The 20,307-nt window shown below is 41.2% G+C and overlaps 1 protein-coding gene across 1 annotated transcript in view; it reads right to left on the bottom strand.

Moving 5' to 3' along the window:
* Positions 1 to 2,558: 2,558 nt before the first annotated feature.
* The window catches only part of GCLC (glutamate-cysteine ligase catalytic subunit), a 51,573-nt gene continuing 33,824 nt past the window's right edge, over positions 2,559 to 20,307 (bottom strand). Inside the window, exons 7-16 of the mRNA XM_039221677.1 lie at positions 17,513 to 17,587; positions 16,945 to 17,061; positions 15,804 to 15,942; positions 15,240 to 15,352; positions 14,425 to 14,517; positions 14,070 to 14,174; positions 5,959 to 6,040; positions 5,558 to 5,661; positions 5,362 to 5,482; positions 2,559 to 4,121 (exon numbers count right to left, since the gene is read on the bottom strand). Coding sequence (XP_039077608.1) covers positions 3,910 to 4,121; positions 5,362 to 5,482; positions 5,558 to 5,661; positions 5,959 to 6,040; positions 14,070 to 14,174; positions 14,425 to 14,517; positions 15,240 to 15,352; positions 15,804 to 15,942; positions 16,945 to 17,061; positions 17,513 to 17,587 — 1,161 coding nt within the window. The 3' untranslated portion in view covers positions 2,559 to 3,909. The remainder of the gene's footprint in view (positions 4,122 to 5,361; positions 5,483 to 5,557; positions 5,662 to 5,958; positions 6,041 to 14,069; positions 14,175 to 14,424; positions 14,518 to 15,239; positions 15,353 to 15,803; positions 15,943 to 16,944; positions 17,062 to 17,512; positions 17,588 to 20,307) is intronic.

Genomic DNA, 20,307 nt, shown 5'->3' with positions numbered 1-20,307 from the left:
CCATGCAGGGCACATGCTGCAGGGGATGGGGGGGGGGGGGTGTCACTGAGCACTTCACACAGGGGGTGCCCTGGCAGGGTCACCAGAGCCAAGGTGTGTGCAGTTTAGGTGCCCTGGCAATTTATGGGGAACTGAAATAGTGCAGATCTGGGGAGAGAAAGTAGATGAATTCAAATGTCAACATGAGGTTTCGAGATGCTTTGTGCCTGGGTCACCTTGGTGAGATGGCTACAGCTGTGTGTGTTCACTGGTAGTGTCCTGGTGTATGCTTCACGGGGGCCACTTTGGTGGAATGGCCAAGCCTGGTGTGAGCTTGCGGTTGGGGCTGAGATAGAGGGCTGGCTAGGATGCCTGCACAGGCTCCTGTCCATGCTACTGAGGTGGAAGGGGAATGAAAACTGTGGTGCTCACCAGCTGCTCCAACCCAGAGTCAGCAGCAGCCCCACCATTTGTCAGAGTTCTAGGGAGGGATCCTTTATCCTCTAGTTTCCCTTTCAAACCACAGCTTTTTTGTGCTCCAGGGAAGACAAATCCATTCACGGCCCCTTAGTACTCTCTCCCCACTGCAGTTCCCAGTGTCGGGGATAGGGGTTCCCTTTGTTTCTGTGTGTGTGTCTCTCTCTCTCTTATGTGGTCTTTTGCAGCACAGCTGCTCAGCCAACCCCCAGGTCTTCAGGGAATCGTTCTTTCAATAGGTGTAAATGTGATGTGTACCTGGAGGGGAGTTCAAGGTCTTCCATTACCATGTCATCCTGGACCAGAAAGTCTAGTCTTTAATTCATCATGAGTTAATTTCTGTGTTTGGTGCCAAAGAGTAGTCTAGTTTTATTCTTTTGCTTGTGGCGATCCAGTATTCCCAACACCATTTACTGAAGAGAGCGTCCTCTTCCCATGGTATGTTCTTGGTTCTTTTGTCATAAATTAACCATGTATGTGGGGTTTTTTTGGGGGGGGAGGGAGCTAGTCTTTCATTAATCTACTTCAGTAATCCAATATCATACTATTTGGATCACTACAGCTTTGTAATATGAAGTCAGAACAAAGCTGGACGCACCATTGCTCTTTCTCAATGCATCTGCCATATTAGCTTTGTAATGTTAAGAGTGAATGGACTGTAGGCATTACCCAGCTCATTTCAATCTCTACTTACCAAGAAAACATGAAGAGTCTATTTTTCCCAGCCAAGGTTGCCTACCAAGGTCTCTGTGTTTCCAACACAGACCGCATCAGTTCACTTCTAATTCAAACTTTGTAAGTATCTCTTGGCACGTATGTTCAGGTAATTTAAAAATTTACAGAAAAGCATAATGGAAGAGAAAGCAGCAGGTAGAACTCAGATGGCTTATACTCAAGGACAGGGAAGGAAGCTTTAATGGAACTGGAAAGCTTATTAGTGCCTACAAAAATCTTCCAATTGGGCAGCCTATTCATGGTTCTGAAATGGGCCCCTTGAGGAAACCCACACCATATTCTGGATGTCCACAGATCTCGTGGTTAATGTTTGTGGAGACGGTTTAGAAAGAAGTGGCCAAGGCAGGCTTTCTCCATTTTGAACGGGAAGGCTCATAAACAGCCTCAGGGATGAGTCAAATGGCAGAGGCATCTTGGAACTGAAAGCGGGCCTCTTACTGACCCAGGATCCCTCGTGGGCAGGCAGTTTGGGTTAAGTAAATCCAGTTATAGTCTAAGTGAGGCTCTGAGAGTCTGGGTTCAGCCACAGCTGTTTCCAATAGAGAGAGCACCCTTTTTGGCTCTTCTCACTGCTTCTAGTCCTGTTCCCCAAACCTTGAATTCTCAGTTGTGTCCAGAGAGGGTAAAGCTCACGATCTGGGTTTCAGTAAGAGAAAAAACTAGGTACAACACATTAGAATTAAAAACAAGTGTTATTTGAGACCTAAATGGACAGGTCTATAACTGAGGTCCAGAGCGTGATCTAAGTCCTTGTTACTCAATGTGGCCCACAGAGCAGCAACCGCATCTCCTGGCAGCTTACTAGAATTGGGGAGTGAGGGCTCCACCCCAGGCCCACGGAGCTAGAATGTACACTTTACTAAGACCCCCTACACATCTGTATGCAGATTAGTCTGACAAGTCCTACCCTAGGGTCTTTCAGATAAAGAAGTCAGAGCTCCGAGAAAAGCGGACTGACCGGATGAAGGACACCACTATGTTACAAGGGGCTGGGGGAGAGAGGTGCTGATCCAAAGACACAGGCTCACAACAGCTCCAGGCCAGGCTTGTTGATTCACAAGCCTGTGTCTCCAGCCTTGAGTGCACACAGCACCTAAGTGCCCCGAGACCACCCCATGGCAGCAGGGGCTTGACCTAGCAGCAGCCTGAAAGCCACATCCAGTGGTTCTTTCAGCCATTGAGCAAGTCCCTCCCCTGCCCACAGGGGTTGACAGCTACTAAGGGAGAGAAGACACCTTCTCTGAGACTAGGCTTCTTTCTAAAGACATCTGAGGACTGAAACAAAGAAGTAAGTGTCACAGAATATCCAGGCTAATGACAACGATCCCCAGCACCCCCCAGTTAGGTGTGGGACTCACACAGCAAGGGTTTTCACAATGCTAATTCCATCTTTTATTTCCTCATACCACATTTAGTTCATCTGCCTTTTTACAACCTAATTTACACAAGCAAACTGCAAATGAAAAAACAGGCATTCTTTAATCCTCCAGAATACACGTATGAAACATAGCACAAAGCCTAGTATTTATACATATACAGGCTTAGCTGAAGTAGCTTTATGGCGATTTGTTAAAATTAGCATTACACTTTAAGTATGTATGCCTGTAAAGGTTTGTACCATCTAGGCACAGTTATTTCAGAAGCAGTTAGGACTTAACTAATTGGGGGGGGGGGGTACCCTTTAACAAAATGCACTAACGACAATTATGTAAACTTAAATTATTTACAATTTAACATGTAGGGTCCTGATTCACAAAACTTAGTGCACATCATGATTCATTTATGATTTTCACAGAGAAGATAAGCATTATGTAGAATATTCTCCCGTTAATCTAGAAAGGTTTTGGAAGAATGTCAATATGCTTACAGGAAACTAGAGAAAAAGTAACAGAACTAAAACTTGAGAAACTGCATTTGGTTTCAAAATTTAAGTAGATAGCAGCAATCTGAATCCCCGTGGGCCACAACACAAGGGCTGGTGCAGTTGCTGACATTACTCTGGGTGTGGACAGGAGGACAAACAATTCTGCCCATTTAAAAAAAAAAAAAAAAAAAATCACCGCCTCCAATCTCCACAGGTGAACTTGGGAGAGCAGTCTCCTAATGCCTACATCAGCGAATTTAAACAAAGTACATTCGGTTCAGTGGATTTTTTTTTAGAGATGAAACCTTGAGGGAGGGAGGGTGACCAAGGCATTAGCTATTCCAGAAACTGAGCGTGACCCTTGAAGCATTGCAATGGATTTTAAGCACACAACAAAGAAGATGACTCAGAGAATTCACAAGCCAACTGTTCTGAAAGGGAAGTGATAAATTTCAGTGAATCAGGTCCCAGGTAAAGGCTTTTAAAAAACCAAAAATTTACAGTCAATGCCTTCAACTCTGGAATGCAGGTATAGTACAGTTACCGTACATTACATTTACAAAACTGTTTAGTCAATAGGTGTTCCAGAGTCAGAAAATGTACAAGCCAGTTCACAAGGACATTAGATACAATGTTATTAAAATGCATTGTTAATCATAAAAATACTATGTATATGTACACTGTATAAACTCTAGATTTACCTACTGAAGGAAAGCCTCTAAATCCATTTCTGGCCAAGTGGCCCAAGGAACAGTGCCGTTCTAGAACTTGGTCTTCATACCACACACACGGCAGAGAGTCACGCAGTCAGGTCTTCAATAAAATAGCAGAGTGTTTTTCCTTCTACAGAATGTCTAGTTGGAAGGGTCCGTTTTACTTCCGCTATATTTTACTTTCCTAAACCCTGGTCCAAGCAACTCCGGGCACTCACACAATTCATCTGCAATTTGATTACACTTTAAGATGAGGCTGTAGTTCATTTCATCGGTGATTACACTGTCTTGCTTATAGTCAGGATGGTTGGAGATAAACTCTCTCATCCATCTGGCAACTGTCATTAGTTCTCCTGGGTTGGGGTGGGGGGGAGAAATAAGACAACATAAGAGAAGTGTCTTTTTTTCTTTTTTTGTAACTTGTCATTTAGTGACCAGCATAAGCCCAATCCTGAAGAAAAATCAGTATGACCTTCTGGTGTACCCACTGCAGGGCCATGGGGAACAAGGTTTTCCACAAGAATTCCTCCTGGAGGAGAACTTTAGGTTGCAGACGACAGGCAGTTAGAAACATGGGGTCCAAAGGTCAGATGCATCCACACAGGGACACTGCCAGCTCCTCAGAAACGGGGAGCCACTAAGGATGTCACATATAGCACGAGGACTAGCGGCAACCCTGCCTGCTCTGTGACAGCGAAGCTAGTGAGGGAGCAGATCCTAAGTTCTCACACAGGGAGACATTTTCGTTTTGCTCTGTCTATACGAGAAGAGGGTCTTAACCGAACCTATTGTGGTACTCATTTCACGATATATGTAAACTGAGTCACCATGCTGTGCACCTTAATCTGACACAGGGATGCATGTGAACTATCCCTCAAAAAAGCTGGAAAGAAATAAAATAACTGCAGGTAACACGTGTCCTCCCGTTTAGCTAAAGAGCTGCAACTGATCCAGGCACTGGAGGGTATGGAGTTTCCAGAACCATCTTTGATCAGAGAGGTGGAGAAAATAATAGTCAAGAATGAGGAGAGAGAGTGGCAGATACACCATTTTTGGGGGTATATCCTTTGTGACTCCAGGAAGTTTCCAAGAGCCTCAAGTGTAATGTAGAGGACACTGTTACTCTTATTTACAGCTGACAGCTCCCTTGGGCTGGGCCCTCATTAGGCACAGTTGGTCAATGTGATCTCGAAACAAAAAAGAGAGTTGGGGTGGCTCACTGAATGGAAGGAGTCTGAAGCAGCAGACAGTGTAGCCGTCACTTATTTAACCTACAGTTACGTAGCCTTATAGAGCCGACAATGATGTCCAACAAACACAGCTTCCCATATGCGACTAAAAGGCAATTTAGATACTGTATTTCACTAAGATGCCACCAACTTCAAGAGGCACCACTGCTTTATGAACCAGTAAGAAAAAAAGCTCCTATAACTAAAATGTCAATGATAAGGTGTCTCCCACTGCAGAGACCTCAATGTGAAAAAGAACACACTGATACATATCTGAAAAGACTATGTTAGGAAACAGTATTGTAAAATTGTCAGGTTTTGCCTACAACATTAAGATTTCAAACAAAAGCGAAGGATACCATACCGGATGCTCTTTTCTTAATTAGCTTTAGGTAGTTGAGAATACTACATCTGGTGTCCACATCCACCTCCATGTTTTCAAGGTAAGAGTTCAGAATTGGGATCAGCCCAGGAAACACACCCTCCTACGAGAAGCAGACACATTGTTAGCGCCCTGCCCACTGGTGCAGGTGGGGAGGTGCGCTGGGCAGGGCCCCTACCTTCCCATTGATGATGGTGTCTATGCTCATCAGGGCATAGTCCTCCGTGGCCAGGTCCGAGCTGTTCTGGGCCTTGCCGTAACCATCCACCACATTGTTCCCACCTGCCAGAGGACAGAGGAGCTTCAGCAGCTTGTTACAGCCTAAAGTGAGTGACCATGGGGTGCCTGGCTGGCTCAGTAGGTAGGTTTAACATCTGACTCTTGATTTCAGCTCAGGTCATGATTTCATGGTTCATGGGATCGAGCCCTGTGTTGGACTCCGCACTAAAAGCCCAGGGCCAGCTTGGAACTCACTCTCCCCCTCTCTTTGCCCCTCCCTGGCTGGTGTGTGCACACATCGCCTCTCTCAAACACTTAAAAATAAAAGGAGTGACCCTAGAAATCCAAGAGAATGAATACCTTTGCAAATATCTTTCCTGAAATAAAACTTTCCCCGCAGGACAGCATCTCGTTTCTGTGCAACTTTCATGTTTTCATCAACCTAAGGGAGAAAAATAATCACGGCTATGTCAGAGCATTCTCGATTCAACATAGAAGCTGCGGTGCCTTCCTTGCTTCTGCAATTAAGACCCACCGCCTAAGAGTTCAACTTTCGCCTTCAATGCTTTCTGGTTTTAAGAAGAGACTTTTCACTTTTATGTGGAGCCTGGGTTACTCAAACACAGATTGGCATGTGCTTTTTAGTAAGAATGAGAAAATGTTAAGTTTACCTTAAAAAACAACAAAACTTATATTCACATCGGCTGTCTGCATTCCAAAATCCCTTTGTGACTGAACCTTGTAGGAAACCTGTGGAGGGCAGGCACTTGGTTCTCTTCACACAGCACAGTGACTCACACACAATGCCAGGCTTACAAAAAGCTGAGAACCCAGGGAACTTCCGGCTCAGTGCTGTGCCCTCCCTACCCCCAGGGTTTCACTTTCCTCACTGGTGAGGAAAGGAAAAGAGAGTTGATAGGTTAACAGATCTGGAATAAGATTAGCCCTCTAAGAACTTAGTACTAAGTACTAAGCTTAGTACTCCGAGAGGGACCAATCTGGTAGTTCTGGCCACATCAACTATTCATGAGCCCCCCAATTTTAAGACTGCAAGATCATACATACATGCCCAGGCCACACAATAAATCGGAGCCTTTGACTGTGGGTCCTGGGTATCAGTATCTCTATTTTCTATCAAAGCATCAGTGACACACAATCTTATGTTTCCAGCATATGGCACAGTGATTCGACAACTCTGTTATGCTGTGTTCACTTCAGGTATGGCTCCTGTCTGTCACCATACAATACTATTAGAGTACCACTGATTATATTCCCTATGCTTTTATCTTTCATCCCTGTGACTTCTCTGATAATTGAAGCCTATACCTCCTACTGCCCTTCCCCATTTTGCTCACTCCCCAACTCCCTCCCCTTTGGCAACCATCAATTTGTTCTCCGCATTTATGAGTCGGATTCTGTTTTTTCTTCATTTTGCTTCTCTAGATTCCACACAGAAGTGAAAACATAAGGTATTTGTCTTTCTCTGACTTAGGGATAATACTCTCTAGGTCCAGCCACATTGTTGCAAATGGCAAGATCTCATTCTTTTTTATGGCTGAGCAATATTCCATTGTATATACATACCACTTCTTTTATCCATTCATCTATTGATGGGCACTTGAATTGCTTCTGTATCTTGGCTACTGTAAATAATACTGCAGTGAATATAGTAGGGGTACATATCTTTTTGAACTGATGTTTTCTATTTTTTTGGGGGGGGGGTAAATACTCACCAGTGGAATTGACTGAATCATACGGTAATTCTATTTTTAATTTTTTGAGGAACCTCCATACTGTTTTCCATAGTGGCTGCACCAATTTGCATTCTAACAGTGCACAAGGGTTCCTTTTTCTCCACACCCTTGACAACATGGTTATTTCTGGTCTTTTTAATTCTAGCCATTTGACAGATGTAAAGTGATATCTCATTGTGGTTTTGATTTGCATTTCCCTGCTAATTAGTGATGCTGAAGAATTTTTCATGTATGTTGGCCATCTGTAAGTCGTCTTTGGAAAAATGTCTATTTAGGTCCTCTGGTCATTTTTTAATCAGATAGGTTTGAGGTGTTTCTGTTTTTTTGTTTTTGTTTTTTTTTTTTTAGGTGTTGAAGTTTGGTTTTTTAAGTTTGTTTATTCTGAGAGTGAGTGAGGGAGAGAGCACGCAAGCAGGAGAGGAAGAGAGAGAGAATCCCAAACAGGCTCCACACTGTCAGCATAGAGCCTCATGTGGGGCTCGAACTCTCAAACAGTGAGATCACCACCTGAGCCAAAAATCAAGAGTCAAGATATTTATCTGACTGAGCCACCCAGGCACCCCTTTTTTTTGGTGAGGTTTTTAATACACTTTAGACATTAAACCTTTATCACTTACATCATTTGCAGATATATTCTCTTATTCAGTAGGTTGCCATTTTGTTTTGCTGATGGTTTCCTTTTCTATGCAAAAGCTTTTTATTTTGATGTAGTCCTAATAGTTGATTTTGGTTTTCTTTGCCAGAGGAAACAAATCTAGACAAATATTGCTACCAATAAGTGTCAAAGATTACTACTTAGGTTTTCTTCTGAGTTTTATGGTTTCAGGTCTCACATTTAGGTCTTCAATCCTTGTTGAGTTGACTTTTGTGTATAGGGGAAGAAAGCAGTCCAGTTTTCCCAACACTGTTTGCCGAAGAGGCTGCATTTTTCCCCATTGTACATCCTGGCCTCATTTTTTGTCACAGATTGACTGCATAAGAGCAGGTGGTTTACTTCGGACTTCCCTATTTTGTTCCATTCACTTATGGGTCTATTTCTGGGCCAGTACCTTACTGTTTCAATTACAACAGCTTTGTGGTGTGTTATCTTGAAATCTGGGATTGTGATACATCTTTCTCAAGACTGCTTTGTGTATTTGGGGGGAAGTTTTTGTATTTTTTTGTTTTGGTTCCATATAATTTTAGGGTTATTCTAGTACTATGAAATAGACTTGTGGTACTTTGATAAGAATTTACTGAATCTGCAGGTTGCTATGGGTAGCAGAGACATTTTAACAATATTCTTCTCGTCCATAAGCATGGCATGTCTTTCCCTTTCTTAGTATCATCTTCAATTTCTTCCATCAAGAGTACAGGTTTTTCACCTCCTTGGTTAATTGCTAGGTATTATTTTTTATTTGACTGAATATAAAATTGTTTTCCTTCTGCTACTTTGTTATTAGTGTATAGAAATGCAACAGATTTTGTATCCTGCAGCTTTGCTGAAATCATTTATTACTTTACATAGGTTTTTCTGGTGGACTCTTTAGAGTTTTCTATATTACCATGTCATCTGCAAATAACGAGTTTTACTTATTCATTACCAATTCACATGCCTTTGATTTCCTTTTCTTGTCCAACTACTGGGACTAGGAGGACTTCCAGGACTATGCTGACTAAGTCTTGTTCCTGATCTTAGAGGAAAAGCTCTCAATTTTTCATCACTGAGTAGGTTATTAGCTGTGATTTTCCACACATAGCCTTTACTATGTTGAGGTATGTTCCTGCTCAACCCACTTTATTGGGAGTGTTCATGAATGGATGTTGAATTTTGTAAAATGTTTATTTTCTCCAACTGCAGAAATAATGATGTTTATCATTCTCTATTAATGTGGTGTATCACATTAATTAATTTGCAAATACTGAACCATCCTTGCCTCCCCAGAATAAATCTCACTTGATTGTGGTGAATGATCCTTTTGATATGTTGTTGAATATAGTTTGCTACTATTTTGAGAATTTTTGGATTTTGTTCATCAAAAGTATTAGCCTCCGAGATCTTCACCTGGTTTTGATAATGTAATGTATTTGGAAGCTCTCCTTCCTTTTCTATTTTTTGGAACAGTTTGAGGAAAACAGGTATGAACTTCTCCTTAAATGTTTGGTAGAATTCACCTATAAATCCATCTGGCCCTGGACTTTTGAGTTTTTGGATTACCAACTCAATTTCCTTAGTAGTATTTGGTTTGCTCAGATTTTCTAGCTCTTCCTGATGTAGTGTTGGAAGATTCTGTTTCTAAGACTGTATTCATTTCTTCTTGGTTGTCCAATTTGTTGGCATATAATTTCCCGTACTAGTCTCTCATAGTCCTTTCTATTTCTGTGATGTCAGCTGTTACTTTTCATTTTTTAGTTTTTGTGTCCACTTTTTCTTGAATCTAGAGGTGTTTCAATTTCATGTATCTTTTCTGAAGAACCAGTTCTTGTTTCATTGATATTATCTATATTTCCTTCCTCCTAACTTTGGGTTTTATTCTCTTTTCTCTAGGCCATTTTAGATGCAAAGCTGTTTGCAACTTTTCTTGTTTCTTGAGGTAGGCCTATATTGCTATACATTTCCTTCTTAGAATTGCTTTTTCACTCCCCCAAATGTTGATCACTGTGTCATTTCATTGGTCTCCATGGACAAAAAAATCTTTAATGTGAATTCTCTATTTTTCCAATGACTTTTTAAGACCCTGAAAGCAGAGCTTTTAATTTAGTCCTTTATTTCCCATAATGAAATCTTAGGAGAATCTTACTATGTACAAGTTAAAGGGTCTTGTTGAACTAGGATGGATTATGCCAAGTCTTTGATTACTGAGCCTGTCTCCCATACTCAATTTCTATTGTCATGGTTTTTTTTTTTTTTTCTTTAAGAGACAGACAACCTTCTGAATAATCTAGACACTTCTAGAAACATATCCCAATAAGTCTAAAATTCCATCATGGCTATGAATGGTTTTCATTTCTAATTTTTCTTCTTAGTCTTGATCAAAGCTCATAAAGGACTATTTTAAATTTTGTTCTTAAGAATTTCTCTTACAAGTATACTTTACTACTGCACTTCAGATTCTCAGTTTCACTGCTTAGGTTTATTTTAGTGTTTTATTAAAATATTTAAAGCTAGGGGCACCTGGATGGCTTAGTCAGTTAAGCGTCCCACTCGCTTAGGTCATGATCTCGCGGTTCATGGGTTCGAGCCCTGCGTCGGGCTCTGTGCTGACTGCCAGCTCACAGCCTGGAGCCTATTTCGGAGTCTGTATCTCTCTCTCTCTCTCTGACCCTCCCCTGCTCACGCTGTCTCTCTCTCTCTCTCCTAGAAATTAAAAAAAAAAAAAAAAAAATTAAAGCTAGGGTTTTTCCCTCAAGAGAAAACTAGCTAGGATGCTGCCATTCATTTCCCCACACAATCTCTAATTCTAGTTTTGAGTTCATCTAAAACCTAGGGGGAAAGGGCTTTTAAATTTCCAACAGTTAAATTTCTCTTGAACATCTTTTTGTCCAATTTTGATGGAAATGCATCCTGTATGGGTGTTTATTTTTGAGAAATGAAGATTTTCCTTGATTAATTTTTGTAAATTTCCTCAGGGCACTTGAAAAAAACATGTGCTGTGGTATGAGATTTGTGATCAAGACTATACAACCCAGCTGATTAACCAGGCAATTTAATTCCCCAATGGCCTGTCTCATTCTCTGATCATATGGCCTGTTAGTCACTGAGTAACAGACAAGGTACTCTGCTAAGTGATTTACCTCCAAGAATCCCACATGTTCTTACAGCAGCTGTTTAGCGCCACTTCTACACATGCAAATGGAGGCACCGTGAGTAGTACCTTTGCTTAGCTTAAAAAACCAGTAAGAAATACAAGTGATTTATCAATCTAATGCTCACAATGGAGCCATATCACAGACACCACACTACAGAGTCTTTAAATTCTTTTATGTTTCTTAAGAAATATCTGCTACACTTTTTAGGAACAAAAAAGAAAAACCCAAAAGAATAAAAAGAAAACAAAAATCTAACATTATCTTGGAAGAACACAGAAAACTGCTTTCTCTATTTAATAATTCTCACATTTTGTTATTAATTTCTAATTTCTGCTCTCTCTTTAAAAGATCATTATTTAGCTCTTTGTTTTCCACACTTGTCCTTGTTTTAAGTATGCAAACACCCTACACCATTATGTTGTTATTTTCTATCATCTGTTTTAGCTTTGTAATAGTTTAGTCTATTCATAATTTGTCTTTATCTTATTTTCATCATTTTATGTTCTGTGGGCTATACTGTCTTACCACTCTCTAGGCTCCACCCCCAACTTTCGTGCATTAGCATTGTTAAGTTTTGTTCTTTTCCATCCTTTTTAACTAGCAAGTTAGAAGAAATTTGATTTTTATACTATTAGCTCTTTTTGCTTTGTTATGAAATTCTCTAAATGTCAAGCATTAGGGGCGCCTGGGTGGCTCAGTACGTTAAGCAGCTGACTTCAGCTCAGATCATGATCTCATGGTTTGTGAGTTTGAGCCCTGCGTCAGGCCATGTGCTGACAGCTCAGAGCCTGGAGCCTGTTTCGGATTCTGTGTCCTCCTCTCTCTTTCTGCCCCTCCCCACTCACAGGTGTGCATACAAGTGTGCATTCTCTCTCAAAAAAGAAAACATTAAAAAGAATTTTAAAACAAAATGTCAAGCATTAAAAGCTACCTACCATACATCTCCATTTACCACCCCCTGAGTTGGTAAGAGCTCTGACATACTTTTAGCTCTAATAATCTATTAAGGAATCACCTCGATTTTAAAGTTTAGGAAGAGAATTGTTTTCCTTTTTTTTTTTTTAATATTTTTATTTATTTCTAGGAGAGAGAGAGAGAGAGACAGTGTGAGCAGGGGAGGGTCAGAGAGAGAGGGAGACACAGACTCCGAAACAGGCTCCAGGCTCCGAGCTGGCAGTCAGCACAGAGCCCGACGCGGGGCTCGAACCCACGAACCGCGAGATCATGACCTAAGTGAAAGTCGGACGCTTAACCGACTAAGCCACCCAGGCACCCCGAGAATTGTTTTCTTTACCCCTCAGGATTGTGTAAACTTTTCTCCATCTCTTAGCATTTAATGTTGTAGAGGAGGAGGGAAATCAATTGATTTCTTTTGCACTTGGTAGCTATCCAATCTGAATTCTCTCTCCTGTTCAAATGACTGATTTCTCTCTTTAGGATTCAGAAATTCCTAGATGTGGGTTCTTTAAATATTCCTGTTTCACCCTTAGTGGACTCTTTCAGTCAGGGAAATTTCTGTTTCTCTGATTACCAGATCCCTTTTTTTATATAGATCATTCTTTCCTACAGCATTACAGAAACATTCAACTTTTCAGAGCAATTCTCCACGTTTGTTTTTTCATAATTTGTTTCTTTGTCATCCTGAGATAAATCTCAATTTGGTTACCTAAATCATTAACTCGGATCTTCAGTAACATTGGCTCTACTGGTGAATATATGAAGTTTTACAAGTGTAGCTTTTTCTAAGAACTCTTCTCCAAATTCTCTGGTCCATACTGCTTGTTTATTTTAGAGATGTGACTCTTCTCTAGAAGTTTTTCAAGGGCACTAATTTAGCATGTCTTTAAGAATTCTTCCAGTTTTTTTAATTAACTAGTTCACTGAGAGGAATGCATTCTATAAACCCAGGTGGGCCCTTTAAGACTATTAAAAGTTACCCATTTTCTATGGACTTTCTGACATCTATTCATACTTGTTAACAAAGGCTTAGATGGGCAGCTTACAGAGAATTTTCCTTACAAGGCCTGATCCCTCTTGGCAGGGACACCCATATGGGCAAATGGACTCAGACAATTCTCTGGGTTACTTTCAGCCTGCCCATTAAGAGCAGGCAGAGACAGGCTGGTGGCCAAACTTCCCTCAGGGTGTGTGGGTGGGACAAGTCCCACCTGATGGTGGGAGCAGATGCTGAATTAGGCATTTATTTTTTCCTTCCGTGCTTGCTATGACAGGGCTGCTGTACTTCGCCTTTCTCTGGAAATAAAACCTCAGCAGACCCCTCACTTGGCCCAACCACTTTTCCCAGACACCTTCTGTGGCTAGAGATACAGTGGCCCCAGAAGCAAAGGTCTCTAGTTAGTTAGCTGCTGCCTCATGGCCTGGAATTGTTCCAAGGCTTTGCTGGGAAACTGCCTCCAGACCTCCTTTTTTGGTTTTGTTGGTCTGAAGCTGATTAACTATTAGTTGTTTTTCTGATAGTCCAATCTACATCTCCGGAAACATCTCCAGTTTGATTCCACCAAGTTGACCCTTCCCTGCAGTTACACGTTTGCCTTTCAGTTTTAATATGGTCACCAAAGTGGCATCAGGGGGAAGATGACACCAGTATGTGGATTCTCTCTAACCATCACTCTAAATTGAAAGCCTGTATAAAAGTAGTTATTCACAAAAGCAACCCTAAATTTCTTTCAAATCAGCAAAGGAGCTACTTTAGCACCTTGTTTTCTACGAATCTCCACCAGGGCAGTACCAAAATCTACAGCATGAGCTTAGCTTTCAAAGGAAAAAGAATAGGGTGGAGGGAGAAATATCTTATTCTAAATGGTGAAAATTCTAAATAAGGTCACATTTCAAGTATTATATGTAAATGATCAATAGATAATAATCCATAGATACCTAGACTATTCTGTATATGAAACATACTCTTACCTTTGATAGTGGAATGAGAAAATCCAGTTTGTATGAAAGGATCACTCTGGTAAGCAGCACCACGAACACCACATACGCAGAGTTCTCAAAGTCTGTTAACTGAACCTAGACAAGCAGGAACCCAGAAAAGTTATGTACCAACCACACAAACATGCTCTTTCCCAAGCCAGGACCTACTGCCCCACGTGGGGCTCAAAGCCCTCTGCCCATACAATCTCTTCTCGGAAACCAATCCACCTTAGCTTGTAAACATATAGCTTGTATGGCCTTCCAAGAGCCTTTGAGAAGAGCATCAGAAGAGTGATGGGCAAAGAATGGGTATGTTTGAGTCACTTCCCGTCCATGTGTATCCTACCTCCATGGGTCGGAATTCTACTCTCCATCCAATGTCGGAGTTAGGAGGAGGGGGCTTAAATCTCATCGTCTGCCAATTCGTGGACTGAATGTTCTATATAAAAACAAACAAGTGGAAAATAAAACCAATTTTCCGTATATTCAGTAAAACATTAAGATGGTTTGATATTTATCAAGGAAAGACTATTCACTATTAATACCAAATACTTTTTACTTTACAAATACAAAAAGGTACAATGTAAGACTTTCTTGGTATGTGATGTGTCAGGTAAACAAACAAGCATTTAACAAAAGTTGGGTGATATGCTGGTAGCAAAGAAATAACTGAAGCCATTTTTTTCATGCAGCATGTTTGAATTTTTCACCTTTATAAAAGCAAGAGAAAATACTGATAAAATGCAGAATCAGAGATATAACCAGTCAGAATCCTGAAATAAGGTACTGTAAACCAATTAAAATCGTCTTAATTCTTTACTTCACTAGATCATGAAAGGCACAGGAGATTTCTCGTATTACTAGCTGTTCACAGGTAAAGAAACGACCTCCATCTTGGTTAGTGAAGTGAAATGCTTTTAAAACAGGAGATAGGGGTGCCTGGGTGGCTTAGCCAATTGAGCGTCCAACTCTGGCTCAGGTCATGATCTCAAGGTTCGTGGGTTCGAGCCCCATGTCGGGCTCTGTGCTAACAGCTCAGAGCCTGGGGCCCGCTTTGGATTCTGGGTCTCTCTCTCTCTGCCCCTTCCCTGTTCACACTGTCACTATCTCTCAAAAATAAACATTACAAAAAACTTTTTTTAAACAAAACAGAGGAGATACCTCGAAATGGTCCGACTCATTGGCATCATCCAAGTGTATTTTCTCTTCGAATAGAGTCAGTGGGTCTCTAATGAAGAGGTGAGCAACATGCTGGGCCAGGAGATGATCAATGCCTGTCAAGACAGGTTACACAGGAGTCCAATCAAAGCTGTAGGCCCCACTGTGTCTAAGTCCAGTCAGAAGACAGGATAGTTCAGCAAGTCTCAATATAGAGCACTGAGAAGCTTGGGAAGTGGCTGGTTTGTTCGGTCTGTGTATGTCACCCACAGCTTTATCGTACGGACCCTGAGCAAGTGCCAGAGTTTTATTTGCTACTTATGCAATGCCTGGCTGGGGCACTGGTGTGGACCTAGATACAGACCTCCAAAGTAAGTTCCTTTGCTCAAGGCCAAGAAGATCTCAGTATTAGGAACCTGAAACGTTACGAACAAGCAGCCAAATAAGCAAAGTTAGAGACTTCACACTAGAAACAGAAACCAGCCCAGGACTCAGCAAAGAACTGTAAAGAGCTATGAAAAACTAAAGGTGTACCATCAGATCTGGAGAACAAGAGTGGCTGCTCACCTTCCTGCAGCAACTGTTCGTAGATTTCTTTATCAATTGTCAAGTCGATGTCATTGTATTTCTCCCCACACTCAGATAAATAACTGTCTATTGAATCATATCGGGATTTACTGATCCTATAGCTATTGTTCTTCAGTGGCTAAAATTGAAAAACATACCAATGAGTGCCATAGAAAATGTTCTGGAAATCAACTAAATGCCCCAAATAGTTCTATTAAAATGGTTTTCTATATATAATAATTACATACAAATGTCCAACCTTAAGATCCTCAAAATAAATTAGTCCTGAGAAGTTATTAAGAAAATTATGTTTTTGAAAATGTTGGAAATGATTTAAGTAGCTGTTCTCGGATAGGATTTAAATATACTTTTTTTTGGTTTGTTTTTTAACTTCTTCCTAAGCTAGGAAAATAAATGCCATGGTTGGAAGCAAAGCTATCAATGTAAAACGAAGCTATTAAGATAATTTCTCCTTTACAGTTTCTCTCTCCTTTGGCAACCTGCTGAACGATGTACGAACAGCCACAGCAAGAGCAGGGCAGTGGACCTGCAGTCCTGGTGGAGAACGCCCGGGGCTCTGGGGAGGGCTCTGCAGACCGTGCCCAGGTCCCAGTTCTGGAAATACTGGCTTATTAGATCGAAAATGGGCCTGGGGGTCTAGTTCCAAACATCTCCATAGGTGGTTGTGAGGCATACTCCAGCCTGGAGAGGTGCATGGTCACATGCAAGCAAGAGGCAAGCCTACCGTCATTAGGCGAATCTAACCCCTTTCCAGGGGCAAAATAATCTTTGACAAAAGATTCCACAGCACAAAGCATCAGATACAAAACGCTCATGTAGCACAAAAAAGCCTTCTGGTAACAAGAGCCCATTGGCACGGACTTCCAAAATATAGAAAAATAGCACTACTGGTTTTTAGAAGAGGATGAACCTCCTCACCCAAACCAAATCCTGTTCCCCATGTATTCACCCCAATGCAAACACTATGACATCAAAGAGGTTGATAACCTGTGAATTTCTTCCCCTATGTCATAACCCACTCAAGACAAAAATTTTAAGGGACACTTTCAAAATGGCAAGTTGTTACAATAACCATTTTACCTGCTTGATTTAAAAGGCTATTAAGGAAAATCACTCCCACCTCCAGTCCTCTCTCCTCCCGAGTTCTATCATCTACAGATGCAGAAATCACTCCCCAGCGACAATCAATGTCTGATACATAGCCTCGGTAAAAGGGAGACGCAGCACTCAAAGCCATCTAAAAACAAACAAGAGTCAGCATCTGCAGGTTCAAAGTGTCACATACAAGCTGAGAAGAGCACCATGCAGTTATCTCTGGCCTAGAACAATCAGTTTATGCAACCCCAATGGAGTTCTACTCCATCCGTCTGTGCCCACCTTCTCATGGTCAAAGACACCAGAAGGGACTCAAGTCCTTGGATTTGATGCATTTTAAATCATCCCCTCTCTCACATGACAAATGTGAAGGATAGGAGGGGGAAATGACCACAATCAAACTTGACACTTTAACACTCAAATGTCTTACTAGCAACAGAGTCTCAGTCCATTAGCGCTGAATGCATACTATTTACGTTAGTTCATTTCTGAATGAAGTATTAACTGGACTTAAATAGCACATAGTCAGCAAATTCTGCACAAGCACCCTCTAGACAAAGAAGCATTTAAAGAAAGATGTCATTTCTACTTACGACAATTGGACATATAGTGGCCAGCTGATCATAAAGGTATCTGGCCTCAGATATGCTGCAGGCTTGGAACGTTACCTGTTGAAGAATTACAAGTTATTAACAACAACAAATCGTGAACATCCTCCCCAAGGACTAGAGTCTGACAAGGAACATGGCTGGAGAAGGGACCACAGTCACTTCACTGCTAACAACATTTAATACAGAAGCGTTGTTTAAAAGCTATCTTGGGTGGTGCCTGGGTGGCTCAGTTGGTTGAGTGTCCAGCTTCGGCTCAAGTCATAATCTCATAGTTTGTGGGTTTGAGCCCCGCAGTGGGCTCTGGGCTGACAGCTAGCTCAGAGCCTGGAGCCTGTTTCAGATTCTGTGTCTCCCTCTCTCTCGGACCCTCCCCTGCTCATGCTGTCTCTCTCTCTCTCAAATAAATTTAAAAACATTAAAAAAAATTTTTTAAAAAGTTGTCTTGGCTGAATTTTGCCAAAATATGGTACTTGATCATGTTTGCAACTCATAGAAACAACCATTTCCTAAGTTAAATAAGATTAATATGTCAGGAAAGAAAAGTAAGACATTGGAGAAATGGTTGAGTTCAGCAAGGCATTTCCTCCTGTGCTGGCCTATTTCCCTCCACAGCTTTCCACTGACTTCAGTTAGCTGATGGGTTCTATAAACCTGGGTACGAAAGGATGGGTTCCGAAGTTCTCTGGCAGCAAGTACAAAGAATAGCTTGGAACAGAGCATAACTAGAGGAAGAGAGAGAGTTAATATACTGCAACTGACCAGGAAGAACCAAGGACGGTTGGTGCAAGCGGCACACCTGAGTCCAAGCCAAAGCCTCTGGGGGCCGGATAACCGAAGCATGACTTGGGATTTGGCCTGGGTGTTCCTACGACAGACAGTGAGTAGAGGCACCAAGACATGATGGGTGTACAAAGGCAAAGAGCAGATAAAGAAGCCCTTTAAAGAGGTGGGGTCTCCAGGGCTGATGTCCAGAAGCAAAGTCTGAGGTAGAGAAATACTCGGGGAGGAGGCTCAGGTTCTGAGGATGGGCAGGAAGCCCGCATAAGAGGGGCAAGCAGAACATTTAAGAGTAAGGCAGAGAAAAGATCACATGACTGATCGGCACAAATCTAAAATCATTTACCCAAAAGAAACCAAAAACGTTCTGAGTGCCTTGGGTTAAGGAGCAGTGCCAAGGAAGGGACTTGGAACACAAATCATGGCTATGTTAGCACATCTGTATAAACTGCAAATTGGAAACAGTTTTCATGTCCTGTTATTTAATAATGAAATTTTGAATTTAGTGTTGGTACAGGAGATGATTTATGAGCTTAATCCTTGAGGAAGTAGCTGAGTGAATATGTTCATTGTTATAATCCCAACCAGTTATTTCCCACAGTTTTAGCCAGGTCTCAGAGGAACTTCTGTTCGAGACTCATGGCCTACCTGCAGAATTCTATTCATGTCAGGGTGGCAAGGAACTACAGAAAAAATTATTTAGACAACTTGCTATAATTTCTGTTAATGATTCAATGCTCTATTTTAATTCAAATGTACTGGCCATTAACCAGTCATTACAAACTAATTCAACGTAGACATCAAGGAATAAGAGTATCAAAGATTAAAAGAAAGATTAAGAATGACTGGCAATTATGTCACTCGTAATCAAAACAAGGGCAGTTTCCGCAGTGAGGCGGGAACTCAGCAACCAGCCTGTGCAAGGGTAAGTATAAAATGGCTTACTGTCTCCCGTTTCCTCACTTGCCAAGTATTTACACACTTCTGTGCCGGGAACCCCACGGAAATGTGAGCTCTCGGAGGGCAGGGATCGGCCTTGCCGTTCTCTATTCCAAATGTGAAGAAAAGTGTCTGACATTTACTTGGTGCTTTATAAATATTTATTAAATGAACCTGTGTATCTTGAAGGATAGAGGGTGCTAAAGAGGAGACTATGAGGGAGTAAAGGTAAGTTCTGTTGTTATAAAATGGTGGATACTTGAAAAACAGGGACCCTAGAGGCCATATTCAGATGGACAGAGATTAGAAATACCTCAGTGTTCCCCAAGTGTTTTGACTGAATTCTTTTGAACACGCATCTCTTAGTTTATTTAGATCCTTTTTCATACTCTGAGGTATTTTAGTGTGTGCCTGTACTTCCGTTTTTAAACAGATACAATATAAGTGTTTTCTCAGTTTTTTCACTGGCTTCTCTTAGATGGTCTAGTATATACTAGACAACTCACAGGGAAATCTTGGGGAAAAGATTGCTTAAGAAAATTACTACCTGGAACTCAATAGTTAAGTTACAACAGTGAAGTGACTTAGTTATTCTAAATCTATTTAGTAACTGGCTTCAGTACTCCAGAGCTAACCTATCTATCTTCAAATCAAACAGGACATGACTATGGTTAATGGCTTTAGTTGGGGAAGGGGGAAAAAAAAAAAAGGAGTTCTTATGCCTTAAAGTATGAATATTCAAACAGTTTTGGCTTCTGGTGTCCTTTTAAAGTATCCTACAAGAGGAGAAGAAATGTCACTAGGAAACAGGGTGCGGGGGGGAGTATGAAAAACAGATGTTGGAAACCTGAATCTGTAAAATTTATCTAGAACCCAGTTTTGAAGCCACCTGATTTTCTCAGAGGGGGACAACCTAGCGCAACACACACGAACTTATTAAATGATTCCTGAAAAACTCCCCAAGAGTCAAGAATTTGTGGCTAAATGACTTTTGTTTTGTACAATTAAGTCTTCTGTTAACCTTTAAATTACTTTAAAACTTTTTCCGCTTTACTTTAGTA

Source organism: Hyaena hyaena, unplaced genomic scaffold (assembly GCF_003009895.1).
Source record: "Hyaena hyaena isolate Hyena2069 unplaced genomic scaffold, ASM300989v1 scaffold_997, whole genome shotgun sequence".
NCBI lineage: Eukaryota > Metazoa > Chordata > Mammalia > Carnivora > Hyaenidae > Hyaena > Hyaena hyaena.
This window is presented reverse-complemented; position numbering and strand designations above follow the sequence as displayed.